This window comes from Ovis canadensis, chromosome X (assembly GCF_042477335.2).
Source record: "Ovis canadensis isolate MfBH-ARS-UI-01 breed Bighorn chromosome X, ARS-UI_OviCan_v2, whole genome shotgun sequence".
Classification (NCBI taxonomy): domain Eukaryota; kingdom Metazoa; phylum Chordata; class Mammalia; order Artiodactyla; family Bovidae; genus Ovis; species Ovis canadensis.
In genome coordinates, this window is record NC_091727.1 from 47,556,658 (window position 1) to 47,583,291 (window position 26,634).

General features: G+C 39.6%; 1 protein-coding gene across 15 annotated transcripts in view; it reads right to left on the bottom strand.

The window, feature by feature from the left end:
• ARHGEF9 (Cdc42 guanine nucleotide exchange factor 9) overlaps positions 1–26,634 on the bottom strand; it is a 456,132-nt gene that overhangs the window by 140,496 nt on the left and 289,002 nt on the right. For 10 of the 15 annotated variants that reach the window (XM_070291522.1, XM_070291525.1, XM_070291524.1 and 7 more), the window contains one exon: positions 23,044–23,223. The exons of 1 other annotated variant lie outside the window; for it this stretch is intronic. In XM_070291522.1, coding sequence (XP_070147623.1) covers positions 23,044–23,223 — 180 coding nt within the window. Of the gene's footprint in view, positions 1–23,043; positions 23,224–23,317; positions 23,488–24,004; positions 24,731–25,555; positions 25,914–26,634 lie in introns of those variants that run through there. 4 more of the 15 variants (XM_070291534.1, XM_070291530.1, XM_070291533.1 and 1 more) reach the window with 4 other exon arrangements.

Genomic DNA, 26,634 nt, shown 5'->3' on the forward strand with positions numbered 1-26,634 from the left:
GATTACTAAATATTTGCTGGGTTTGGGTGGACTCCAGGAGTTGGTGATGGACAGGGAGGACTGGCATGCTGCAGTCCATGGGGTTGCAGATTCAGACACGACTGAGCGACTGAACTGAACTGCAAAATGATTTAGATTCAATACAATCCATAGCAAAAGTTTCAGACTGAGTCTTTGCAGAAATTGACAAGTTGATTCCAAATTTCATATAGAAATTCAGGAGACAGAGTAATCAAAATATTTTGAAAAAGAACAAAGTTGGAAGACATACACTTCCTGATTTCAAAATTTACCACAAACCTTTAATAACCAATGTGTGGTATACTCTCACAGGAATAGACATAAAGATTAATGTGATAGATGGAAGTTTGTAAATATACCCTACATTTATAATGAATTAAGATTTTTCAAAGTTGTCAAGACAATTCAAGGGGGAGAGTATAATCTTTCCAACAAATTGTGCTGAGACAATGGGATATCCAAATGCAAAAGAATAAATTTGTCCTCATATATCATTCTGTATATAAAATTAATGTAAAATGTATCAAAGGCCTAAGTGTAAGAGGTCAAATTACAAAATAATTCAGAGAAAACACAGAAGCAAACTTTTGTGACCTTGGATTAGATGAACTTCTTATATATGACATTTAAATCACAAGTAACGAAAGGGAAACAATATAAATTAGGCTTCATTGAAATTAAAAAACTTTTGTACTCTAAGTGATAGCATCAAGAAAGTGAAACAACCCCCAGAATGGAAGAAAATATTTGCACATCTTATATCTGGTAAGCATCTAGTATCCAGAATACATAGAATTCAATAGTAAAAAGGTAAATATCCACTTAAAATGGGCAAAGCATCTGAATAGAAACTTCTCCAAAAAAGATAATGGCAATAAACACATAAAAAGATGCTCAATACCATTAGCCATCAGGGAAATAAAAATCAAAGTCATTATGAGATATCAATTTATACCCACCAGGATGGCTATAATAAAAATGAAAGGATAATATCATGTATTGATGAAAAAGTGGAGAGATCAGAACCCTCATGTACTGCTGATAGGAATATACAATGGTGCAGCCCCTGTGGCAGTTCTTCAAAAAGTTAAACACGTAATTACCATATAATCCAGCAATTCTATTTCTAGGCATATACTCAAGAGAACTGCAGATATATGTTCAGACAGAAACTTATATGCAAATGTTCATAGCAGCATTATTCTTAATAGCCAAACAGTGAAAACAACCAAAACATTCATTAATTAATAAATGGATAAACCAAAATGTGATGGTGTGGTGTACATACATAACATACATACATATATATTATATATACACATACACACAAGTATGTATGTATATTAAATTGTACACTTTAAAATATTAAATTTCTATATGTGGATGGCAACTTTATAAAAAATAAAGAAAAAGTTAAAATAATCTAGATAAAGTGAAATTTCTGCTTTGACTACTCTTCATCCTAGTTATTTTCCACCTTTCCTGAGGAAACCATGGTTATAGATTTAATCAGTGGAGGAAGCTAGAACCTATTATAGAGAGCAAAGTAAGTCAAGAAGAGAAAAACAAATATGATTAACGCATATATATGGAATCTAGAAAGATGGTACTGATGAAACTCTTTGCAAGGCAGCAATGGAAGCACAGGGAACAGACTTGTGGACACAGTGGGGGAAGGAGAGAGTGGGATAAATTGAGAGAATAACTCTCTTCTTTCTTGGTTCCTCTTTGTATTCTTTCCTTTATTTTTTCTTTATGTGAGTGTGAGTGTGTGGATTTCTTTATGTGTTCCTGTCTAATTAATGTTGCATTTCCCATTTATCTTGGAGTCTTGCGTGTCCATTTTTGTTTTTTTTTTAGTTTGTATGTTTGACTTTTTTCTCTATTTCTTCCTTTCATTTTCTTTTTTATGTTGCATGACTTGTGGAGTTTTGGTGCTCCAGCAAGGGGTCAGGCCTGAAAGTAAGATGTGGGAAATCCAAATCCAGGACACTGGATCACCAGAGAACTGCTGACTCCATGGAATATTAATTGGTGAGAGCTCTCCCAAAGGCTTCCACCTCAGCCCTAAGACCTGGCCCCACCAAAAGGCCAGCAGGCTCCCGTGCTGGATGCCTCATGCCAAACAACTAGGAAAACAGGAACACAAACCTAGCAATTAGCAGACAGACTGTCCAAAGTTATACTAGGCACACAGATACCCCAAAACATACCACTGAGCATGAAACTTTCCTTTAGAGAGTCAATAAACAGTTCCACCCATCAGAAAACAGGCATCAGTCCCTCTCGCCAAGAAATCTTCACAAGGCCCTAGTCCAACCCCACCAACTGGGAGCAGACTCCACAAGCAAGAGGAACTATGACCTTTGAGCCTGCATGCAGAATGGAAAGTCCAAATACAGTAAATTAAACAGAATGAAAAACTAGATAAACACACAGCAGATGAAGGAATATAGTTTAAAAAAAAAGTAATTACAAATAAAGAGGAAATAGGCAGTCTATCTGAAAAATTATTTGGAATAATGATACTAAAGATGATCCAAAACCTTGGAAATAAAATGGAGGCACAGATAGAATGAAGGAATGCATTAAGAAGGTACAAGAGATGTTTAACAAGGACCTAGAAGAAACAAAGAACAGACTGACAATCAGCAATGAACAACATAATAACTGGAAAAAAAATACACTAGAGGGAACCAATAGCAGAATCACTGAGGCATAAGAATGGATAAGTGAGCTAGATGATAGAATGGTGGAAATAACTAAAGCAGAGCAAATTAAGGAAAAAAAGAATAAAAATAAACGAGAACAGTCTCAGAGACTTCTGGGACAACATTAAGTGCAACAACATTAAAATTATAGGGGTTCCAGAAGAAGAGAGAAAGGGGATTAAAAAAAATATTTGAGGATATTATAGTTGAAAATGTCCCTAGTATGGGAACAGAAATACCCAACTATGTCTAGAAAGTCTAGAGAGCACCATACAGGATAAACTCAAAGTGAAATATGCCAAGATACATATTATTCAAACTAATAAAAATCAAACACAAAGAAAAAATATTAAAAGCAGCAAAATATTAAGCATATAATGTACTCTCGCCATAAGATTATCAACTGATTTTTCAGTAGAAACTCTGCAGTCCAGAATGGAGTAGCAGGATATATTTAAAGTGATGAATGGAAAAAAAAATCAAGATTATGTACCCAACATACAAACATACGTCTCAATACATAAGACAAATGCTAACAACCATAAAAGAAGATATCAACAGTAACACAGTAATACTGGGGAACTTTTAAACTCTACCCACACCAAAGGACAGATCATCCCGACAGAAAATTAATAAGGAAACACAAGCCTTAAATGACACAATAATCAAGACAGATATAATTGATATCTATAAGAGATTTCATCTAAAAACAGAAGGATATACTTTTTTCTCAAGTGCACACAGAATATTCTTGAGGATAGATCACCTCTTGGGTCACAAATCAAACATTGGTAAATATAAGAAAATCAAAAACTGTATAAAGCATCTTTTATGATCACAACACTCTAAGATTAGATATCAATTACAGGGAAAAAATCTGTAAAAAAAATGGAGGCTCAACAATACACTTCTACATAACTAAGAGGTGAATGAAGAAATCAAGGAGGAAATAAAAAATACATAGAAACGAACAACAAAAACATGACAAATCAAAACCTATGGGATGCAGTAAAACAGTGCTAATAGTGAAGTTTATAGCAATCCAATCCTCCCTGGGGGAAAAAAAATGAGAAAAAGAAATAAAAAACCTGCTGCTGCTGCTGCTAAGTCACTTCAGTCATGTCCGACTCTGTGCGATCCCATAGACAGCAGCCCACCAGGCTCCCCCATCCCTGGGATTCTCCAGGCAAGAACATTGGAGTGGGTTGCCATTTCCTTCTCCAGTGCATGAAAGTGAAAAGTCAAAGTGAAGTCGCTCAGTCGTGTCCGACTCTTAGCGATTCCATGGACTGCAGCCTACCAGCCTCCTCTGTCCATGGAACTTTCCAGGCAAGAGTACTGGAGTGGTTTGTCATTGCCTTCCCCAATAAACAACCTAAGCTTACACATAAAACAACTATAAAAGGAAGAAAAAGAAAACCCAAAGTTACTAGAAGTAAAGAAATCATAAATATCAGAGTGGAAATAAATGGGGATAAATGAAGGAAACAATAGCAAAGATCAATAGAACTAAAAGCAAATTATTTGAGAAGATCAACAAAATTGACAAGCCATTAGCCAGACTTATCAAGAGAAAAAGGGAGAAGACTCAAATCAAAAAATTAAAGGTGAAAAGGGAGAAGTTACAACAGAGAACACAGAAATACAAAGGATCATAAGACTACTTACTATGAGCAACCCTATGCCAAGAAAATGAAAAACCTGAAGAAAATGAATAATTTTGTAGAAAAGAACACTCATCGAAGATTGAATCAGAAGGAAATAGAAAATATAAACAGACCAATCACAAGCACTGAAATTGAAACTGTGAAAAAAGATCTTCTAAAAAACAAAAGCCAAGGACCAGATGATTTCCTAGGCAAATTCTATCAAATGGTTAGACAAGAGCTAACACCTATCCTGCTTAATTTCAATCTTTTCCAAAAAAATTGCAGAGGGAGTAAAACTCCCAAACTCATTCTACAAGGCCATCATCACCCTGATACCAAAACCTGAAAAAGATACCAGAAAAAAAAAAAAAAAGAAAGAAAGAAAGAAAAAAAAAATACAGGCTGATGTCAATGATGTAAAAATCCTCAAAAAAGTTCCAGCAAACAAAATCCTACCACACATTAAAAGGTCATACACCATGATTATATGGGGTTTATCCCATGGATACAAGGATTCTTTAATATATGCAAATCAATTCATATGATATATCAACAAATTGAAATATCAAAACCATATGATCATCTCAATAGATATAGAGAAATCTTTCAAAAAAAACTCCATACCCTTAAGGATAAAAACTCTCCAGAAAGTAGACATAGAAGGAACATTCCTCAACATAATAAAGGCCATATATGACAAACCCACAGCAAAGATTATTCTCAATGGGGAAAAATTGAAACCATTTCTTCTAAGATCAGGAACAAGACCAGGGTACCAACTTTCACCACTATTATTTTCACCACTATATAGTTTTGGAAGTCCTAGCTATGGCAGTCAGAGAAAAGAAGGAATTCATATTGGAAAGAAAAAAAAACTCTCACTGTTTGCAGATGACATGATACTATACACAGAAAACCCTGCAAATGCCACCAAAAAATTACCAGAGCTAATCAAGGAATTTAGTAAAGTTGCAGGATATAAAATCAATACACAAAAATCCATGGCATTCCTATACACTAACAATGAAAACTCAGAAAGAGAAATTAAAGAAACAATCCCATTAACCATTGCAACAAAAATAATAAAATACCTAGAAATAAACCTACCTAAAGAGACAAAAGATCTGTATGCAGAAATATAGACCAATGGAGCAAGATAGAAAGCTCAGAAATAAACCCACACAAATACGGGCACCTTATCTTTGACAAAGGAAGCAAGAATATCCAATGAAGAAAAGACAGCTTTTGCTTTCTGTCCTTAGGGTGGTGTCAACTGCGTATCTGAGGTTATTGGTATTTCTCCCGGCCATCTTCATTCCAGCTTTTGCTTCATCCAGCCTGACATTGTGCATGATGTACTCTGCATAGATGTTAAATAAGCAGTCTGACAATATACAGCCTTGGCATACTCCTTTCCCAATTTGGAATCTGTCCATTGTTCCATGTCCGGTTCTAAATGTTGCTTCTTAATCTCCATACAGGTTTCTCAGGAGGCAGGTAAGGTGGTACTCCCATCTCTTGAAAAATCTTCCAGTTTGTTGTGATCCACACAACTGAAGGCTTTAGCATAGTCAATGAAGCAGCAGTAGTAGCAGAATTCTCTGGAATTCTCTAGCTTTTTCTATCATCCAACAGATGTTGCAATTTGATCCCTAAGGCCATCAACTGTTTAGACCTTGATTGAATTTAGGTTTCTATTAGTCAAATAATCACAAAAGGAATAGTTCAATTAAATAAAATAAAATCATGTAGAATTTACTTCTAAAATATTGTGTGCAGAGTTTTGTGCCCTAGGGGTAGAGAGGGGGGCAGATGGGTAACAAAAAAGTAACATGTCACATAAACAGCCTCAGGATCACCTCAGTCTGACACTGTTCTGTGAAAATGCTGGTCTTGGCTGCTCTGTAAAACCCCTCACCAGGGCTATCCTACCACTGATAAGCAGACATGATCAGCCAGCTTCTTTCCCGCTGCCCTCCACCGTCTGCCTTCCATCTGCTACACTCAATTGTCAGTACCAACTCTGCTGGCCTCAGCTGAGTCGGGGAAGAGAACCCCTCTGAACCGCAGCATCCGAGGATATTACACAAAATTTTGTTTGTTTTTTGTTTATTTTACTGGCAGAGGAAAAAAAAATCTATCTTGCCTGTGACACTGATCCAGAATCAGAGGGATTCCTTAAATGTTACTTTCTATAAGTATCTACCCATGAGCCAACTCACTTTTTCCCTTTATCCTGTAGGATAAAGTATATGTTCAGATACTGTCATATATATAATAAATTTCCAACAGTATGCATATAGTCTGAAAAAAAAGTAACATGTGTACATGTATAGATATTTATGGACTTTGCCAAAACTTTCAGAAGTTTACTTTTCTCTGAAATCTATTCATCTAGAAAGGTCACAATACTTGACAGACATCAGAAAAACTACTTCAGTATGGTGACCTGGCAAAATGGAGTCACTTTAGAGTCAGACTTGCTATGTTGTTTAGGCTATAGCACTTGCTACTCTACAGGTAGGGTCTCACTAACTAATCCTATAGAACTGTGCCAGTGCCCCACACTTGGCATGTTCCTTGTTTAGGGTTCTCCTGCAGTATCTGCCTTGTATTTCTAACCACTTCTCAATCCTATCCAGGCTGAAAGTCTCCGGTAGCTACGCATTTCGGAGAAGGCAATGGCACCCCACTCCAGTACTCTTGCCTGGAAAATCCCATGGATGGAGGAGCCTGGTGGGCTGCAATCCACGGGGTCACTAAGAGTCAGACACGACTTCACTTTCACTTTTCACTTTCATGCATTGGAGAAGGAAATGGCAACCCACTCCAATGTTCTTGCTTGGAGAATCCCAGGGATGGGGGAGCCTGGTGGGCTGCCGTCTATGGGGTCGCACAGAGTCAGACACGACTGAAGCAGCTTAGCAGCAGCAGCTACTCATTTGCCTCTTTCTTCCTACTGCTGAACTACTGAACCACATCCCTTCCCTCAAAATCCTCTGCCTTTCACCTGCTGACCTGTATACAAATGTTATGGAGTCCAGAGGCTGTGGTGAGGGAGGAAAGAGGAATTATTACTAATGGGTAGGTGTTTATTTTAGGAGTAATGAAAAAGTTCTAGAGCTAAATAGTGGTGATGGTTTCACAGCATCATAAGTGCACTGAGGTGTACACTTTAAAATGATTGAAATGGTAAAAAAAATTATGTTAAGTATATTTTATATCAATGTTAAAAATTATAGAGTATGGATTAGAAGGATTCTTGGAGTTTATCTGGTCCAATCCCTCCATCTTCTAGGTTAGAAAACTGTGATCTAGAAAACAGAAAGGATTTGAGTAAGGTCACAGAACTTAGGCAAGTCATTTAATTCCTATATAAGTTTTCATATCTACTATCATATTCTTGTAGGATTGGCTTCAGGTCTAAAGTACTTTTGTTGCTGTGGTTCAGTTGCTCATCGTGTCCGACTCTTTGTGACCCCATGAACTGTGGCATCCCAGGCTTCCCTGTCCTTCACTATCTCCTGGAATTTGCTCAAAGTCATATCCATTGAGTTTATGATGCCATCCAACCATCTCATCCTCTGTGGCCCCCTTCTCCTGCCCTCAATATTTTCCAGCATCAGGGTCTTTTCCAAGAGTCAACTCTTCACATCAGATGGCCAAAGTATTGGAGCTTTGGCATCAATCCTTCTGATGAATATTCAGGGTTGATTTCCTTTAGGATGACTGTTTGATCTCCTTGCTGTCCAAGGGACTCTCAAGAGTCTTCTCCAGCACCACAGTTTGAAAGCATCAGTTTTTTGGTGCTCAGCCTTCTTTATGGTCCAACTCTCACATCTGTACTTGACTACTGGAAAAACTATAGCTTTGACTATATGGGCCTTTGTCAGCAAAGTAGTTCTGTATCTCCTCAGTAACTACTTGATGATAATCTGTTGGAGGAATTTATAAGGACTTCATTTTACAGATGAGAAAACCATTATTGGTTCATTGCACACTGCCTGCCTTTGAATTCCCGGTCATCTACTTATTGGAGAACAGCCAACAACTCAATGTTGGACCCACTAACATCAACCACTTGTCATGGCAACATAGTCACCCTCTGTCTACAGCCTGACACTGCACTCTCCCTACTGAGCTGTACTTCCCCCAGTGTATACAGTTGGAAGGGTCCTCACGCATCTCACAGCCTCAGCCAGTCCCAACCAACATGGGAAGGTGTTAGCTTTTGTACCCCTTCATTTTGTACTCCAAGGTCAAACTTGCTTGTTCCTCCAGGTATCTCTTGACTTCCTACATTTGCATTCCAGTCCCCTATGATGAAAAGGATATCTTTTTTTTGTTGTTAGTTTTAGAAGCTCTATTATGTCTTCATAGAACCATTCAACTTCAACTTCTTTGGCATTAATGGTTAGGACATAGTCTTCAAGTACTGTGACGTTGAATAGTTTGCCTTGGAAAAGAACCAAGACCATTCTGTCGTTTTTGAGATTCCAGTCAAGTACTGCATTTCAGACACTTTTGTTGACTATGAGGGCTACTCCACTTTTTCCTAAGGGATTCTTGCCCACAGTAGTAGATATAATGGTCATTTGGATTAAATTCACCTACTCCTTTCCATTTTAGTTCACTGATTCCTAAAATGTCAATATTCATTCTTGCCATTTCCTATTTGACCACTTTCAATTTACTTTGATTCATGGACCTAACATTCCAGGTTCCTATGCAATACTGTTCTTACAGCATCAGACTTTACTTTCACCACCAGTCACATGCACAACTGGGCATTGTTTCTGCTTTGGCTCCACCTCTTCATTCCTTCTGGAGCTATTTCTCCACTTTTCTCCAGTAGCATATTGAACACCTACTGCCCTGGGGGCTTCATCTTTCAGTGTCATATATTTTTGCTTTTTCATAATATTCATGGGATTCTCAAGGCAAGAATGCTGAAATTGTCTGTCATTCCCTTCTCCAGTGGACCCTTTTTTTGTCAAAAGTCTGCTTCATCTATTTTTTAACCAAAGAACTCCAATCCACCACCACCTCAAGTGGATTTTTCCTTGTATAAATACATCTTTTCCCAGAAAACAGGGGGAAAAGCAAGCAAAGTGAAACAAGAAAACTGGCCATTTATGGAACTGGCCATAAAGGAAAATGCTTTCCTTTCAGCTTTGAAGAAGTAACCCGAAATTGTGGTTTTCTCTGGTCTTGCCTTCTCCAGGATCATCCCTATAGAAGGATCAAGGATAAAACACCTTAGATGTGCCACTTTAGATATGCTGTTATATAAAAATATCCTATCTTCAACTTTCCACTCATTGCCTTAATATGTCATCCAAAGACAGCCATATCAGTCTTATATGAGGAAAGAAAATAAGTGAATTTTTCTGTCATCTCTCAATGTCCTATTCCAAAGCTAGAGGGTTGTATTTGTATCTGGGGTGGGAGGAAAAGCCAGGGAATAGTCTCCAATCTGCCCCAATCAAGAAAAAGAAATTAAAGCCAGAAATAAAGCTCTTGGGAAAGTAATAAAATCTGAAGGGAAGAGAATGGTTTGGTCAGTTGTCCTCATGTTATATAACTCCTTTGGATTGCACCTCAAGACTACTGACTATTCTGAGTTCAGCCAGTTAATACAAGAACCTAAGGAAGACAGTCTCATCTTAAACAAGTAATTGTTACCCAGGGGTTAGAACTCTAGTTCTTTTGAGATTGGCAGAGATTCAGTGCTCACCCTATTTCTGGCATATTGTGGTACCAATCCAACCTGAACCTGAGTTTGATGCTTATTTGGGACAGTAGCTCACCTGAGCAGATGTACTGCTCTGGGAAGCAACTTGTTTCAAAGACTTACTTGGTGAGATCAAGTAAGAGAAGAGAAGATAAAGAGAGAATGAGGTACATTCTAAAGCCAAACTTTATATACTTGGAGATTTCATAGCTACTGTAAGATGTTTCCAGATCCCTCTGAGGGGCATCAAGTAAAGGAGAGGCTGGCCCTTGCAGAGTCATAAAGAGGCTTGGAGACTAGCAGTCTAATAGCCAGGGATACTTTGGCTATAGGCCAGTCCAGAAACTTGTCATTAGTAAGTGGGACCTAAGAATCCTGCCATATTGGAACTGGAACTAGAAGACAAATAAGAGCCAAAAGAGAACTGTCAGGGCCAAGTTATCATGAGCAGGTGGCTCTGACAGTATCAGGGGCATTCATTCGTTAGGCAGCTTCCTTCTGCACTGATCTGATCCTCTGTTTTACCTGTGGTCTCTCCCTTTCAAAAAAGCCAACTCAATCTTCAGACGTCCTTCAGGATAAAAGCAAGTCTAATCTCTCATGCAGGCATAGACTTCAGAGCTGTTAACCTCCTTTCACATGAATTAACTCCTTCAAACTCCACAATGGTCATGGAGAATGCAGACGGTACTGCATTGTGATCCCCAAGAAGCTGAGGCTTTAGGTATTACTCTAAGGTCTCTGGAGAAGATAGTCTCTCTCTCTGCTCTGGTTTTCAGCTGTAACCTCTCTGCCCTGCTCTAGGAGCCTTTGAACTCTCTATATGAGAGAGGGCAAATTATGCCATATCAAACTATAGCATGCTATTCAAATATCAGGGTCTGATATTTAAGGAAAATTGGGCTCACTGTCCTCATTTTACAGGTGCGAAAAAAAAGTTCAAAGACATGAAGAAATTATTTTAAAGATCACACTGATCACAAGTACTTGGGTATAAGATGTGAAGTCAGTTCTGTCTGATTCTCAGGCCAGTCGCCTAGAATTTGAAATACTTCTTAAGGGGCATGAAGTTCCTGTGGAGGACCAGCTGGCACCAAACAAATGGAGGTGCTAAAAGTAAGTGTGCTTGCATCTCTCCCTTTCCTTAGTGTTTTGTGTTTCTTTCCACTTTTCTTCCCCCATCTACCTTTTCTTTTTTGGTTTTGCTGACTTTGCTTCCTTGCTTCCTTCATGGTCCCTTCTCTCCTCCAAATCATCCTCAAGCAAAAGTCTGATATCAGTCATTCACACTTCAGTATGAAGAGGCTAAAGCCTTCTCCTTTCTTCTCTGAAGTCCACATCTTAAAGCCAAGTGGTAATTATAAAATGAAAGGAGAGTAATTATTTGCTTATTGGATTAATCTCATGCAGCTCAATATCAAAAAGCAAATATCCCAATAAAAAAAATGGGCAGAAGATCTAAATAGATATTCCTCCAAAGAAGATATACACATGACCAGAAAGGACATGAAAAGATATTCAGCAACACTAATTATTAGAGAAATACAAATTAAAGCTACAATGAGGTATTACCTCACACCAATCAGAATGGCCATCATCAAAACTCTACAAACAATAAATGCTAGAGAGGGTGTAGATAAAAGGGAACTCTCCTATACCGTTGGTGGGAATACAAATCAGTATACCCATTATGGAGAACAGTATGGGGACTCCTTTAAAAATTAAAATAAGAACTACCGTATGACCCAGCAATCCAACTCCTAGATATATACGCAGAGAAAACCATAATTCCCAAAGATCCATACACCCCAATTTTCATTGCAGCACTGTTTACAATAGCCAGGACATGAAAGCAACATAAATGTCCATCAACAGAGGAATGGATAAAGATGTGGTACATATACACAATGTAATATTACTCAGCCATAAAAAAAGACCAATGACAAATAATGTCATTTGCATCAACATGGATGGACGTAGAAATTGTTATACTGAGTGAAGTAAGCCAGAGAAGCACAAATACCATATGATATTGTTTATACACGGAATTTAAAAAAAAGAGTATAAAAGAACTTATTTACAAAACAGAGGTAGAGATATGGATGTATAAAAACAAACTGATGGTTACCAGAGGATAAGGCAGGGATGGATAAATTGAGATTGACATATATACTACTATATATAAAAGAGATAACTAATAACCTGCTCTATAGCACAGGAAACTCCACATAATACTCTGTAATGGCCTATATGGGGAAAAAAATCTTAAAAATAAAAGAGTATATGTATAACTGACTCACTTTCTGTACTAATACAACATCATAAATCAACTATATTCCAATAAAAAATTTAAAAAAAAACATTTTAAAACATGAAATGAGAGGCTCTGATTTCTAATAGAGAGCAGCTTGACTTCAATTTAAGATGAGCCTCGGGCCCAGATATTTCTACCTCAGAAAGCTCCCTACTCAACTGATACAGGTAGAGATCAAAAGCAAATGGTCTCTTAATTTAGAATCTGGCTGTATAAAGGACAGAAGGGCACAGCTTCTTTGCTGAATGGCTTCTTCACACAACCTTGCATCATCTTCCTGTTGGTACTCACTGGCTGGTGCCTCACAGAAACAGCCTTACCACATCCTGGGGAAGGAGTGTTACCTATTAATGTGTCAGTGGTTCCTCCACTCTCCATTCAACAACTGTAGTGTGAAGCCAAATCCTTCCTTCTCCACCAGAAAGCTCCATCAAACCAATTTGATATACCATTCTGACTGAATGCAGACAGGTAAACACAGGTGATCTTGGTTATAGAATCATGGAATAAGCTCAAACTTTTGCAGAAATGGCCATCAGAAACCACCAAGTACAACTTCCTGCATTTTTAGTTAAGACACTGAGGCCAAGAAGAGGTCCTTCCCTGACATCCTCAGAGAATCAGCATCAGAGCTGACCCTTAAATTCAGATCTCTGACTTTACAGCCCAATGCTCCTGCTACCTTCACTGTGTTCTTCTTGCATGGTAATCTGTCAAGTGTTTCATCTCTGTATCTCCAAGGAGCCCTATCATTCCCTATTCCTCCAAAGAAAATGCCCCCTGTTCCACACATACAAACTGATCTTTGATATACCTACACAGCATATTTCCAACAGAGAAGGACCACCCAACCTCAAAAGGCTAGAGAAATTTCTGCCCAAAGCTCCCTATTCATACGCCTCTCCTGCCCTCTTAGCATCATTCACCTACTCCTTGACTCCTTTAAGGCAAAAAACTCAACAAAAGATACATTGCAACTCAGATCTCACTGGATCTGAGTTCTAATATTAGTCAAGCAAAGGGGAAATTAGTCCAGTCTACCATACTCAGGGAGTACTGTTCTTGGTGGGGGAGTCTAGTTTCTTGCTTAAGGCTCGGGCCTACTTTTGCTTTCTTCCTGTCCTATTTAGGAGATAAAATGTCTCTAAAAAGGCAATGGTACCTATTTGTATTTAGGCCGTGAAACATCAGACTCCCTTGCTGGTTGGATCTCTAACAGGAATGATATAGACAAGGCCTGAGCCCTCAGGCCCTTTATTCTGTGGCTCACATCCTAGAGATTGGCAACCAGACTTTATGTCCTCCCTGAGTTAACCTGAGGGACCAAACCCATTCTAGGAACAGAATTAAAGCAAAAAAAAAAAAAGTCAATTCTCTCATTCAACACTAAGGCATTCCCAAATCAAGTTTCTCCAAAGAAGACTCACTTCTGAAAACCAAAGAAGAGACCCATGGGCATCTAAGTATGATTTTTCTGGTGACCCTCTAATAAGCAGGACAAAGTTCCTGGGAGGAAGCCTCTCAAGATGTCAGGTAACTTCTGCCCTTGTCTACCTGGCTCAAGGAGGCAGCTTTGCTAAGTGCTGGACGGTCACTTTTGTTCAAAGATTAGTAAATACTGGTGAGCAGATGGTAACAGCAGTAATAATAATAATTAGAAAAAGGTAAGAGGCTTACCTTAATTCATAATGGCATCTATAATGACAAAAAAGAAACATATATAAACAGAAATATATGTACAATTATCATGATTTTACAAAATTGTGTACTTCCCAAAGAGCCTCAGAAACAGATTTCATCTTCAAGCATTCAATCAGTCATGATCTTCCTCTCCTCAAATCATCAAGACCACCAAAACAATGTAGACATGGTATTAGGGAGGCCCAGTCTGATCCCTAAATGAACCTAGGGGTTAGCTACACAGAGAAAAACAGGCCCTAGGCTTCAGATCATAGTCTTAAAACTAAGGCAGCTAATCAAATTTCCAATTAATGTTATGGATGAAACAACAGAGCCTTGGAAAGAAAGCCCCACCATGAAGGGAATGAGTCACAATGTTTTCTACTGTTGCAAGCTCTTAAATATCATCTGCTTCATGCAAATAGCAATGTTTCAAGAAACTGGCTTAGATTACAATGTAAGGGCTAACAGCTTTAATCAAAGAAGTAGCTTAGGCTTATCTGACAGATGCTAGCCAGGTTCTCAAAAGTCCAAGATGAGTTAGTTATAATCGTGCCTGGAGACTGGGACACAGACTATATGTCCTTCATGGTTATTTTCAATTTGAGGATTCTAAGTGAGACCTTAGAATGAGACCAAAGCAATGTCTCTAAAAAGCAGAGACATTACTTTGCCAACAAAGGTCTGTCTAGTTAAAGCTATGGCTTTTCCAGTAGTCATGTATGGATGTGAGAGTTGGACTATAAAGAAAGCTGAGCACTGAAGAATTGATGCTTTTGAACTGTGGTGTTGGAGAAGACTCTTGACAGTCCCTTGGACTGCAAGGAAATCAAACCAGTCCATCCTAAAGAAAATCAGTCTTGAATATTCATTGAAAGGACTTATGCTGAAGCTGAAAGTCCAATATTTTAGCCACCTGATGCGAAGAACTGACTCATTGCAAAAGACCCTAATGCTGGGAAAGATTGAAGGCAGGAGGAGAAGGTGACAGCAGAGCATGAGATGGTTGGACGGAATCACTGACTCGATGGACAAGAGTTTGAGCAAGCTCCAGGAGTTGGTGGTGGACAGGGAAGCCTGATGTGCTGCAGTCCATGGCGTCACAAACAGTTGGACACGACTGAGCAACTGAACTGAAGTGAGACCTACAGAGTGACCTACTTTAATATGGAGGAAATCATCTTATCTCTGAGCTGGATGACTTCATATTTTTAAAAAATCCCCTCCAATTAGCCAAAAGATGAAGTGGATAATGTTATCCGAAGTGTGCATATAATGAGAAGCAATTAAGGTGGATCATGTGAATGCAAATGACTGCTAATAACACCATTTCAAACTTTAGTATGGAGAAATTTCTGTAATCCAGGAAGAAAGGCCCTCCCTGCTTATGTCATCCTTAATTCACAGATCTTATAATAAATCACCTCTAGCATCACAAACAAGAGTTTCTACTTAGATGGTTAAGACTATAGGTCTTTGTCCACCTGAAACTTGAATGGGTAAACAAGAGCATGTTTGAACTCATCTCAAGAAATCAAAACACTGTTGCTATTAGCCTAAATTGGGAAGCAGGTCCTCAAGTGTTAACAGTCATGTTAGCAGCCCATGTATACATTTTCCTGACTGTTCTGTAGCCCAGAATGCACAGGATTAAGATTCAGGAGAGGGGAACAGCACTAAAAGTGGTAGATTGGGATGCACAAATAATAAGTCCCTCTACTGAATCACCCTTTAGCTGACTAAGAACAACAGAACAAACTTTTTCAGAATTTTGGAATCTAATCCAAAACTTACAGCAAGCAGGGAACTCTTTTTAAAAAAAATTTATCGAGGTATAGTTGATTTCCAATGTTGTGTTAGTTTCAGGTGTACATCAATGTGAATCAGTTATACATATACATGTATTCACTTTTCTTTTTAGATTCTTTTCCCATACAGGCCATTACAGAGTATTGAGTATAATTCCCTGTGCTATACAGTAGGCCCTTATTAGTTATCTGTTTTATATATAATAGTGTATATATGTCAGTCCCAATCTTTCAATTTATCCCTCTTGACGCAGAAAAGGGTGGCTAAAATTTGATAAAAAAATTTTGAAGCATTTTGCTAATTTGTCTACCATTTCTGATTCCCCAGCAGCTGAGAGAAAGGTGGCCCATATTCCTCCTGCAGCTTGCTGGTGCCAAGGGGCTAATGACCTTGTTCTTAAAATACTGTGGCTGTGTGTTTTGACCTTTTTGATCCTGAGGGTCAGGCATAGAGACTGACCTTTGTCTTAAACCCCTACACAAGGCTAAATTGGCTTTAGAGGTCATGACTACCTTTGTTGAAAGACTTAAAGACTTACACTGCCCATGTCCATCTGGGGCAAAGGATGGCAGAAGGGGCAAGCAGCAAATGGATGTAATACCACAGAAAGAAAGAGACAGAGGAAAAAATTTCTTGGGCAAATAAAGCCTCAGAAGGGCCACTGTGCACACCGAGGAAGTCAGAGTGCAATACACATGCCCTGAACCAGATGTATGCTCAGTAAAAGCCTGAGTAGGTGGTAGGCTTGCACTTCTGGAGGATCTGTAGGTTCCATGCAATCAGGAATGTAAGAAAAGAAAAGTAAGGCAGAGTTATGGGCAGCCTGGATTAGTGTTGAAGGAATGCCCCAAATCTTAGCCAAGTTGCAAAGACCTGGTCAGTAATTTGTTTATTTTGGCTTCAGGTATTTAAAAGCAATCTCTGTCAGTTCATTGGCTGACTAATGAAATAATGTAATGGAGACTTCCACGATTACACATGGCAAGGAATGCAGTCTTTGCAGAAAAAAAAAAAGTTTGAAAAAGTCAGTACATAAGTAGGCAATTGTATCCCTCAACAAACAACAGCAACAAACTCTGAGGAAGGAAGAGAATCTGATTTCCAGAGTTATCAAACTGTAATATTCAAACTGCCCAGTTTTCAACAAAAAAAAAATTACAAGGCATACAAAGAAACAAGAAATTATGGCCCATCCATAGGAAAACAACAGACAGAAACCATACCTGAGGAATTCCATACATTGTGCTTACTAGACAAAGACTTAATATCATCTGTCTTAAGTAAGAGTCAGCAGGCCTGAGTTCAAGTCCTGGCTTTGTCACTAATTCCCTACATGAGTAAGAAAGTCACTTCCATTCTCTGAGTCTATGTTTCCTCGGGATTTATAAAATGAGGAAAATAGGATGACCAGTGGTCACAAGCTGGGAACTGACATTTCAATTTAGCCTACTGATATGTTCAGTTTATTCTTCACAGTGTTTCTTTTAAAATGTGAATTATTGGTCAACATTTTTAAAATATTAAGATTTTTACATGAAATCCAATTCTTGGCTTTTCTTGAAAAATCTGGAAGATCTGAGCTCACTGGACTTTCATACTTGCTATACTCTATTCCACCAATGAGAACTATCCAAGTCACTTTTGCGCCCTTTAGATAGGCCATAGATTTCCCAACTTGACACAGGCTCCCACTTACCCTAGTACCAGGCTGCTTTACTCATGTAAGTTACCTGCCTGGCCCTGTAAACATCTAAGTCAGCTACTCCTGGCTAAGATGGGTCTTTACAGCTCTAAATCTACTGTGAGTCTAGGGTTTTATATAGGTGAAAAGTTTTCCCAAGTGAAATGAAAAAAAAGACACTATATAGTCCAAAGCCAAGTAATATTCTGGGGGCAGTGGGCTTTCCTATAAATAGGAGAGGTTTAGTTTCTGTGACATCTGATCTGCACAACCCTAAGGAATGATGGTAATGATCCGATTAGCTCATCCTTTCATCTTCTGCCAGAAGGCCAGAAACCAGGGAGATCTAGAATTTTAAGACACAAGGAAAATATAAGCTGATGGCTTCTGAGTAGGCTCTTTACACTCTGAACAAACCCATGCCTTATCTCTCAGGCCTCAGCTACCACTAATAGCAGGTTGCTACATATTCTGTACAGAGCCTGCCCTCGAGTGGGCAGTAAGCTGACCCCAGATCATGGCCCAAAGTCAGAACAAAGGCCAATTTTTACATGGTAATAAAAGAAATAGGCCTGAATGATTTGGAATTAGGGCCCCAAATGGGATAAGAGGGCCACCACAGGAATGGGATTTTCTACTTAAGAGACACATCATATCCTGGCAGTTGGCTCTCGGCTCCCAAAGGGGACACCAGCCCAGAAAAGCAGCTGAAGATGTCAGTACTTAAATGTGAGGATTGATGTTCAGCAAGCTCTAATTCACTTAACCTAATCAATTGCTGTGGAGGAGGAAATGGTAACCCACTTGGGTATCCTTGCTGGGAAAACCCATGGACAGAGGATCCTGGCAGGATACAGTCCATGGCATTGCAAAGAGTTGGACACAACTGAGTGACTGAGCATGCATGACCAACTGCTGAGAAAGTAAATCAACTCCTGCATTGCTCTCGTGAAGTCATATCCCCAGAGATATGAGAGAGAATGAGAACACACACACACATACATGTATGTACATACAGACTAAAATTCTGAATAATAGAAGAGGCAGATATCTGACTGGATAGAAGGCATATAAACTCAGAAGTTTCTTGTATAGCACCCAAAATGGTATCACACTTCCTATTTACAGATATCCAGCATACCTAAGGTTACAAATGATTTTCACAAGACTTAATTATCCCCATTTTACAAGGAGGAAAATTGGGCTTCAAAAATATACAGAAAACTGTTCAAGGTGCATACTCAGAACTGAAGCAAGAATCTGGTTTCTCAGATTTCACATTGGTTTTAAACCTAATTAATAGCAGGTAAGTCTACCTTGGATAGAACAGCACTAAAAATCCTAGGGCTGATGTTCACATAGCAACGAGACTTCCAGGTAGGAAATGGAAATGCTCCACTATGTCAGTAACCTATTTGGTCCAATGATCCACAAAGGTGTCCAGTTGGTATAGAGTTAGGAGGAAAGTCTTTTCTTTGCCATTATACTTTTATGTTATATGCCAAATACCCTAAGGACAGTATTCTCAAGGAGTTACTGAATCTCAGCTCAGGATGAGACTAGATAAACAAGGCAACAATTCTACAACACAGAGGTACCTCATCTCAGGAAATCAACATCTACCTATATCAGTAATAATGAAAATTCAATAGTTGAGTGTTATTCATCTATATGTCCTACCTAGACATGTCAGAGCTTGAATAGATTCTAGAGAATGCTTCAGAGATGAAGGAGAAACTAAAAACCCATGCTGTTGCTGCTGCTGCTGCTAAGTCGCTTCAGTCGTGTCTGACTCTGTGCAACCCCACAGATGGCAGCCCACCATGCTCCGCCGTCCCTGGGATTCTCCAGGCAAGAATACTGGAGTGGGTTGTCATTTCCTTCTCCAATGCATGAGAGTGAAAAGTGAAAGTGAAGTTGCTCAGTCATGTATGACTCTTAGTGGCCCCATGGACTGCAGCCCACCAGGCTCCCCCGTCCATGGGATTTTCTAGGCAAGAGTACTGGAGTGGGGTGCCATTGCCTTCTCTGGAAAACCCATGATGATATGTCAAATGTCTGGAAAAGCAAAGATTATAACTCAGGTCTCTCATTTTTTAATATAGCTAGCACTGCCTCCACAGTACAATTCTAACCTCAACCAAAATCAATGTAGAAGAATGTTGTTAGCAATTCTACATTTAAATACCTACTAGAAAAGAGCCTGGGTTTCCCTGATGGCTCAGTAGTAAGGAATCCACTTGCCAATTCAGGAGATGTGGGTTAGATCTCTGGGTTGGAAAGATCCCCTGGAGAGGGAAATGGCAACCCACTCCAGTATTCTTGCCTGGGGAATACTATGGACAGAGGAGCCTGCCAGGCTACATACAGTCCATGGGGTTGCAAAAGAGACAGACACAATTTAGTGAGTGAACAAACAACAACAACAAGAAAAGAGCCTATATAACCTCTACCATTCAATTCCTTGAGTAACACAATCTTACCAGAATGTAAACATATACATAAATGCTCATTTATGAGAACTGAAAGGTCTGACTTGGTGTCAATTTTCACATCATTCATGCAACAATTTAATCTGATTTCCTTTTACTGGTAACACCACCACTGCTAGCTGCTAAAGTTCCATTGTATTCCCCTTTAGAGATCAGAAGTCCATTTACTTATCACTTAAAAAGGTTTGCAGTGATCAAAAACTCATTACAAATACAATCTGAGGCAACATCTTAGTTTCTCAAAGAATAAACACTGGTATAATAGAATATTGGAGTTCTAATTTATGATTTAGGCTTTTTCATTAATGCTCCTGATCTGCTGTCATGGTTCTCAGTCTAGATTTGTGCTATCTGATACAGTAGCAATTGTAACATTGCTAATAGGCTATTAGCCTATTACAGTAGCAATTGTAGCCTGTACAGTAGCAATGTACAGTAGCCTATACAATAGCAATTGTAACATTGCTAATAGTAACATATGGCTAATAGGCACTTGAAATGTGACCAGTGTGAATTGAGATGTGTATAGAATACACATCAGATTTCAAAAACTTAGTAAAATATTTAAAAATTTATAGTGATAATATAATATTATACCATAATATTTTGGATATATTGGTTTAACTTAATTTAAAATACATTAAATTACTTTCACCAATATCTTCTTAACTTGTTTTAGTGTGGCTAATAGAAAATTTTACAGTTGTGGCTTGCATTTGTGGCTCACATTATATTTCTACTGGACTATACTGGCCTAAGCCAAATTGTTCTCAATATCAAAGATTTTGATTTAACCAGCCTAGAGCTGGGGTTTTAGTGTTTGTGTCTTTTAAAGCTACCGAAGGGAATTATTTCACTGTGCAGCCAAGACTGAGGACTGCTAGGCTAGACTCTATACCATGCATGTCTGGCCCAGCCAGGGGTCTCCTCAAAGGTCAGCTTCAGCCCACCCATGTGGCTACTGAAGCTATGTGCTTGGAGAAACACTCCTCTTGGCCTTGGATGTATGAGCATCAATGTCAGTTCACTGATATTCTAAAACTTGGTTCTGTTATTTGTCTCCTAGAGTCTTTCTGCTTTTCCCAGTATTTTATCCCATCCCTTGAATTACAGTTTATTATAAAAATGACATTTCATTGAAGATGAAATACATGCATATTTGGGTGATTTTCACTGAGTGCAATTTAATCCTTTTTTTAGAGGGGGCTGTCAGCCCAAGGCACACAAGCTGTCTGTATACAGGGTCTCAGGCTAGTTACAAAGGCCCATGGTTATCGTTGTGCTCTTTCTAACTATCCCTGGGACCAATTCATTAACCAACAAAGCTGAGTTGGGACACATGGTCTGCGGAGACTCTGATGGAAGACACCATATATGTTAGAGGGAAAAGGACTGGATATTTCATTAAGAAATTCTCAGCATAGAGAGGATGAGAGGCCATTTTGTCTACCTCTTTGCTTCTGAGCAGTGCCCTCACCTAAATTATTGTAACCAGATAACAGTGCTTCCTACATTTGCAACTCCCCTAGGAAGGAGGCTTCTTTCAATCACTATGGTCAGCCTTGATACACAGACCTTGTTGGAGCTATTAATAATAAGGTGGCAGTGGTGAGGATGATAAAGCAAGTTACCATGTGCTAAGTACCCACTATGTGCCAGACACTTTACTCACACAGTAATCTCATTTAATCATCATAAAATTTCTGCTATTCTTATTTTTCAGATGAGGAAATAAGGAAAGATAAAAGTTTTGCCAAAAGCCATAGAGGCAGGAGGTAGTAAAAATGAGACTGCATCTTCATATTGGATTATCTGATTCCAAATGCCCTGCTCCTTCCCTCATGTTACACTTCTATCCTTCATATCCTGAGGCCCTTCATTTTCCAAGGACCCAAGCCACTCTGATCTTTCGTTTGAGGCCAGGACTTCACCCTCATCTTACAAAAGAAACTAACAAAAGGTGATAGTAAGGATAGCTATAAGACACCCTGATGTGGCTTTGGTACTTGTATTGCCACAAATCTGTTTTAATATATATTATTTTGTTCACTGTGATATCCCCTAGCATGAAATAATTGTCAATACCATTTTGCATATGGGGAAAATCACAGCTCATGACTGCCAAACAGCTAATTCTAGCTCATAACACCAAGGAAAGCCATGAGCTGGAACACCAGGCCAGTGTTCTTCCCGCATTAGCATCCTGCTAATGGGTAATACAGAGGAAGCAGAAACTGCTGAGGATCACCTTCTCAAGGACCCCTTCTTATAAGGGCTAGGTTCTTCGTGGCATAATGTCAAAAGGGCCAAGGCCTTGGCAGCCTTATCAAGCTGCCTGCTTCCCACCCTTGGCACATCTTAGTTCCCAACCACCTTGCAAAAAGCAATATTTGCGGTCAGTAACTCTAGCCCTTGAGAGGGTAAGGAGCCCAGATTCTTACATTAACAGCTGTAGACAATCATGAGACAACACGCAGGGGTGTTCACACTTCCCTAAATGAGAGAAAAGAGGCAAAGGAAGCAGAGAGGAATGGGGAGGGCAGAAAGAGGGTGGGAAGAGAGCTATAAAAAGAAAGGATAAAAAAAGAAGAGGCAAGTAAAAGAAAGAAAGCAGAAAAGAGAGGTAAGAAAGGTAAAATTTCACAGCAATACAGAGTTGAAAAGGTCTTCAAAACTATCAAGGCCAAAAGGGAAGTGATTTGTGCAAAGTCACAATGGGTAGAAGATGGGAGGCAGGAGATGGGGATTGTTATAAAAACAAGAAAAAAACCTCAAAATTAGAAGGGCAAAGATTAAAGAAAGCCCAAGTGCCGGGTAGGAGACCAAAAACATGGAGGAAAAATGTGAAGAGCCATAAGAAGGGGAATGAGAAGGAGAAAAGGGGTTGGTGAGGGGGAAGCCACGGGCAAGTAGCCAAGGAGAAAGGAGAGGAGAGTGAAAGCTGACACTCACCCTCACAAAGCTGGCAGGAAACCATCCCTCCTCATCGTCGATCTGGCCCCACCACCAATCCTTGTTGGAAGCATCCAAGACTTTGATGACGTCGCCAGCCTTAAATGCCAACTCCCGGTTGGCCATGGTGACGTGATCCCATACTGCCTCAGCACTAACGATGGAATCTCCAGTGATCAGCTTAGGAGACAAAATAAGAATGTGTTCAGTCCACACATCTAGCTACCTTACTTCCCCCGCTCCCCGAAGCTCTACTACTTATGGAAAAACTCACATATTAGTGGTGAAGGGTGGGGTTGATGGAGATGACACTGGGAGAGCAAGCTCTACTGGACCATAAGACAATACTATCAACTCTCCATTAGCCAGTGGGTTGAATGACCCAGAATGTGTATATGGACTATGCAGGCCTCAAACTTTTATCCCTACTCATGAGTTCCTCCCCTAGAAAAGAAAAAGATCCAGTCCATCTGTCTTTGATGCTTTAAGGCAGCTCTGGATCTGGAACGAGCGGAGAGTCTGAAACCAATGGCTAAAATGAGGCTCGAGCATATTTGCTCTAAACTCTCTGTTCTCCCCGTTTCTTCTTCTTTCTTTCAACTGTCCAATTGAGAGTTGGTGATACATTATTTAACTCTACTGTACCTCACCCACATGAGTTACAGACCATGGCATTCCTCACATATAATGGACCCCAGTCCTGCAGCCTCCTGTTCTCACCCACACATGATGCTATCCAGAGAATTCATGTGTTCATAGGTATGAAAGAATCTGGCATTCTGTGATGCCTTGCTCCCAGGAAACTTGACCTTATCACAGATTCACTCAGTGATTTATACAATGACCCTGTGAGATACATAGGGAATCTAAGTTGACTTCTGCATTTGCGAGATGTCAAAACTGAGCCACAAGGAGATTAAAGGGTTAGCTCAGATCACTCAGCAAGGTAGGGGCTATGTACCTTTGTCCTTAGACTTTATGGCCAGCAGGACTTGGCTCCACATAGAAGCAGGCAGACATCTATGCCACTTCCACATAAACACACACACACACATGTTCATGACACTTGTCTAGGCACAGTAATGTGGATGGGTATGGGGGAATAGGCTGTTTCTCTCTGTCTACCATCTTGACCACTGTATTATTTGTTCTCCTTTCCTCCACAACTGGTTCCAGCCTGTATGGGTCATCAATCTTCTTGGCATTTGGAGGAACAATTTCCAGAATGAGAATATATGGCTCATCAGGCAAAGGACTTAAACAATCCCTTCCCAGAACTGAATTGCTGAACATGTCCTCTAGAAGTCATCTTTTCCATCAGTCTACTCTGATGAAGGACACCAGGGTAATTATTGGCTCCGCAAGACCAAAGTCAAAATAATTCAGACAACAGAGACAGAATATGGATCATGCATCCTCTCATACAGGTCTGCCTTCCAACATATCAGCCAGAGGATAACCCTATGGTCATGATATTAATGCATAACACATGACACACATAGGAAAAAAAACACACACACTGATCTTTTGACTTAATTAAGACATTCTGATGGTTAGCTCCCTCCTAAAGAATCCTTCATTGGGTTATAGCCATTGTTCTTTTGATAGAAGGCATAGAGGGAGCTCCTCAGTTTGGATGCAAAAGAGATTTCAAATAGGACCTTTTATAATACCACCTTTCGAGTACCTCATGAATTACTGTTTATAAAGTGTTTCACATCTACTGTATCACTTGATCCTTATGAATGAGCTGGGTCTCACTATTACCCATATTTTAAAGATGAGGAAACTGAGTCTCAGAGTGGTGAATTGGTCCTTTGGCCAATCACACATGTAATAAACTATAGAGCTCAGTCTTTTGACTGCATATGCACTAATATCTATCATGCCATACTACCAATGTCTAATAATTCAGTTCATTTCAGTCACTCAGTCATGTCCGACTCTTTGCAATCCCATGAATCGCAGCACATCAGGCCTCCCTGTCCATCACCAACTCCCGGAGTTCATTCAAACTCACGTCCATTGAGTCAGTGATGCCATCCAGCCATCTCATCCTCTGCTGTCCCCTTTTCCTCCTGCCCCCAATCCCTCCCAGCATCAGAGTCTTTTCCAATGAGTCAACTCCTCGCATGAGGTGGCCAAAGTACTGGAGTTTCAGCTTTAGCATCATTCCTTCCAAAGAACACCCAGGACTGATCTCCCTGCAGTCCAAGGGACTCTCAAGTGTCTTCTCCAACACCACAGTTTAAAAGCATCAATTCCTCAGCTTTCTTCACAGTCCAACTCTCACATCCATTCATGACTACTGGAAAAACCATAGCCTTGACTAGATGGACCTTTGTTGGCAAAGTAATGTCTCTTCTTTTGAATATGCTATCTAGGTTGATCATAACTTTCCCTCCAAGGAGCAAGCGTTTTTTAATTTCATGACTGCAATCACCATCTGCAGTGATTTTGCAGCCCAGAAAAATAGTCTGACACTGTTTCCACTGTTTCCCCATCTATTTACCATGAAGTGATGGGACCAGCGGAGAAGGCAATGGCACCCCACTCCAGTACTCTTGCCTGGAAAATCCCATGGATGGAGGAGCCTGGTGGGATGCAGTCCATGGGGTCACGAAGAGTCAGGCACAACTGAGCGACTTCACTTTCACTTTTCACTTTCATGCATTGGAGAAGGAAATGACAACCCACTCCAGTATTCTTGTCTGGAGAATCCCAGGGACAGGGGAGCCTGGTGGGCTGCCATCTATGGGGTCGCACAGAGTCGGACACGACTGAAGCAACTTGGCGGCAGCAGCAGGCCCAGGTCTACTTGATTCTGCTACCTGTATGTTTTTCACAGCGCAGTCTTCTTTCTAGGGAGTCCATTCTTGGCTTTCCCCAGGAGCAGTTGGCTCATTCTTGTCCCCATTTAGTCTAGTTGACCTGCCTAGGCCCTCAGGTCATAAACTCCTGCTACACCCTGGACAAAACCAATCCCTAGATAGGACCCTGTGGCCATAAACCAACTGGAAAGCCTGTTGTCAGGGCCTACTTGGAGTCAATGACAAAGCTGAATAGCACTTCAAAGATGATCACCCTTAATACCTCATTTTATAGATTAGGTATAATTTAGCAGTAGTGACTTGCCTAAGGTCAACAGATGGCCAACCTTCTTCCTGTTTTCTCATCATAACACCATTGATAGAGAAGGTGGAAAAAGGATACCTGGATTTAAGACCTTGCTAAAGAAGTAATGGCAAAGATGATATTAGCTAATACAGAGCACTAACTATATGTCAGACACTATCATAAGCACTTTATACACATCAACTCATTTAATCCTCACAGCAGCCCTATTATTATTCCTATCCTACAGATGAGGAAACTGAAGCTCAGAGAAATTAAAATATTTGCTCAAATCCATACAGCCAATAAGTATTGAAGCCATAATTCAAATGCAGGCACAGTCTGACTTTTATAGCATCTTTGCCCTTACAAACTATACTGCCTCTGAGTCTCACTTTCTTCATCTGGTAAGTAAAGATAATTCTACACTCCCACATAATTCATGAGCTGTAAGACACTGAACCAAGAATTGACAAA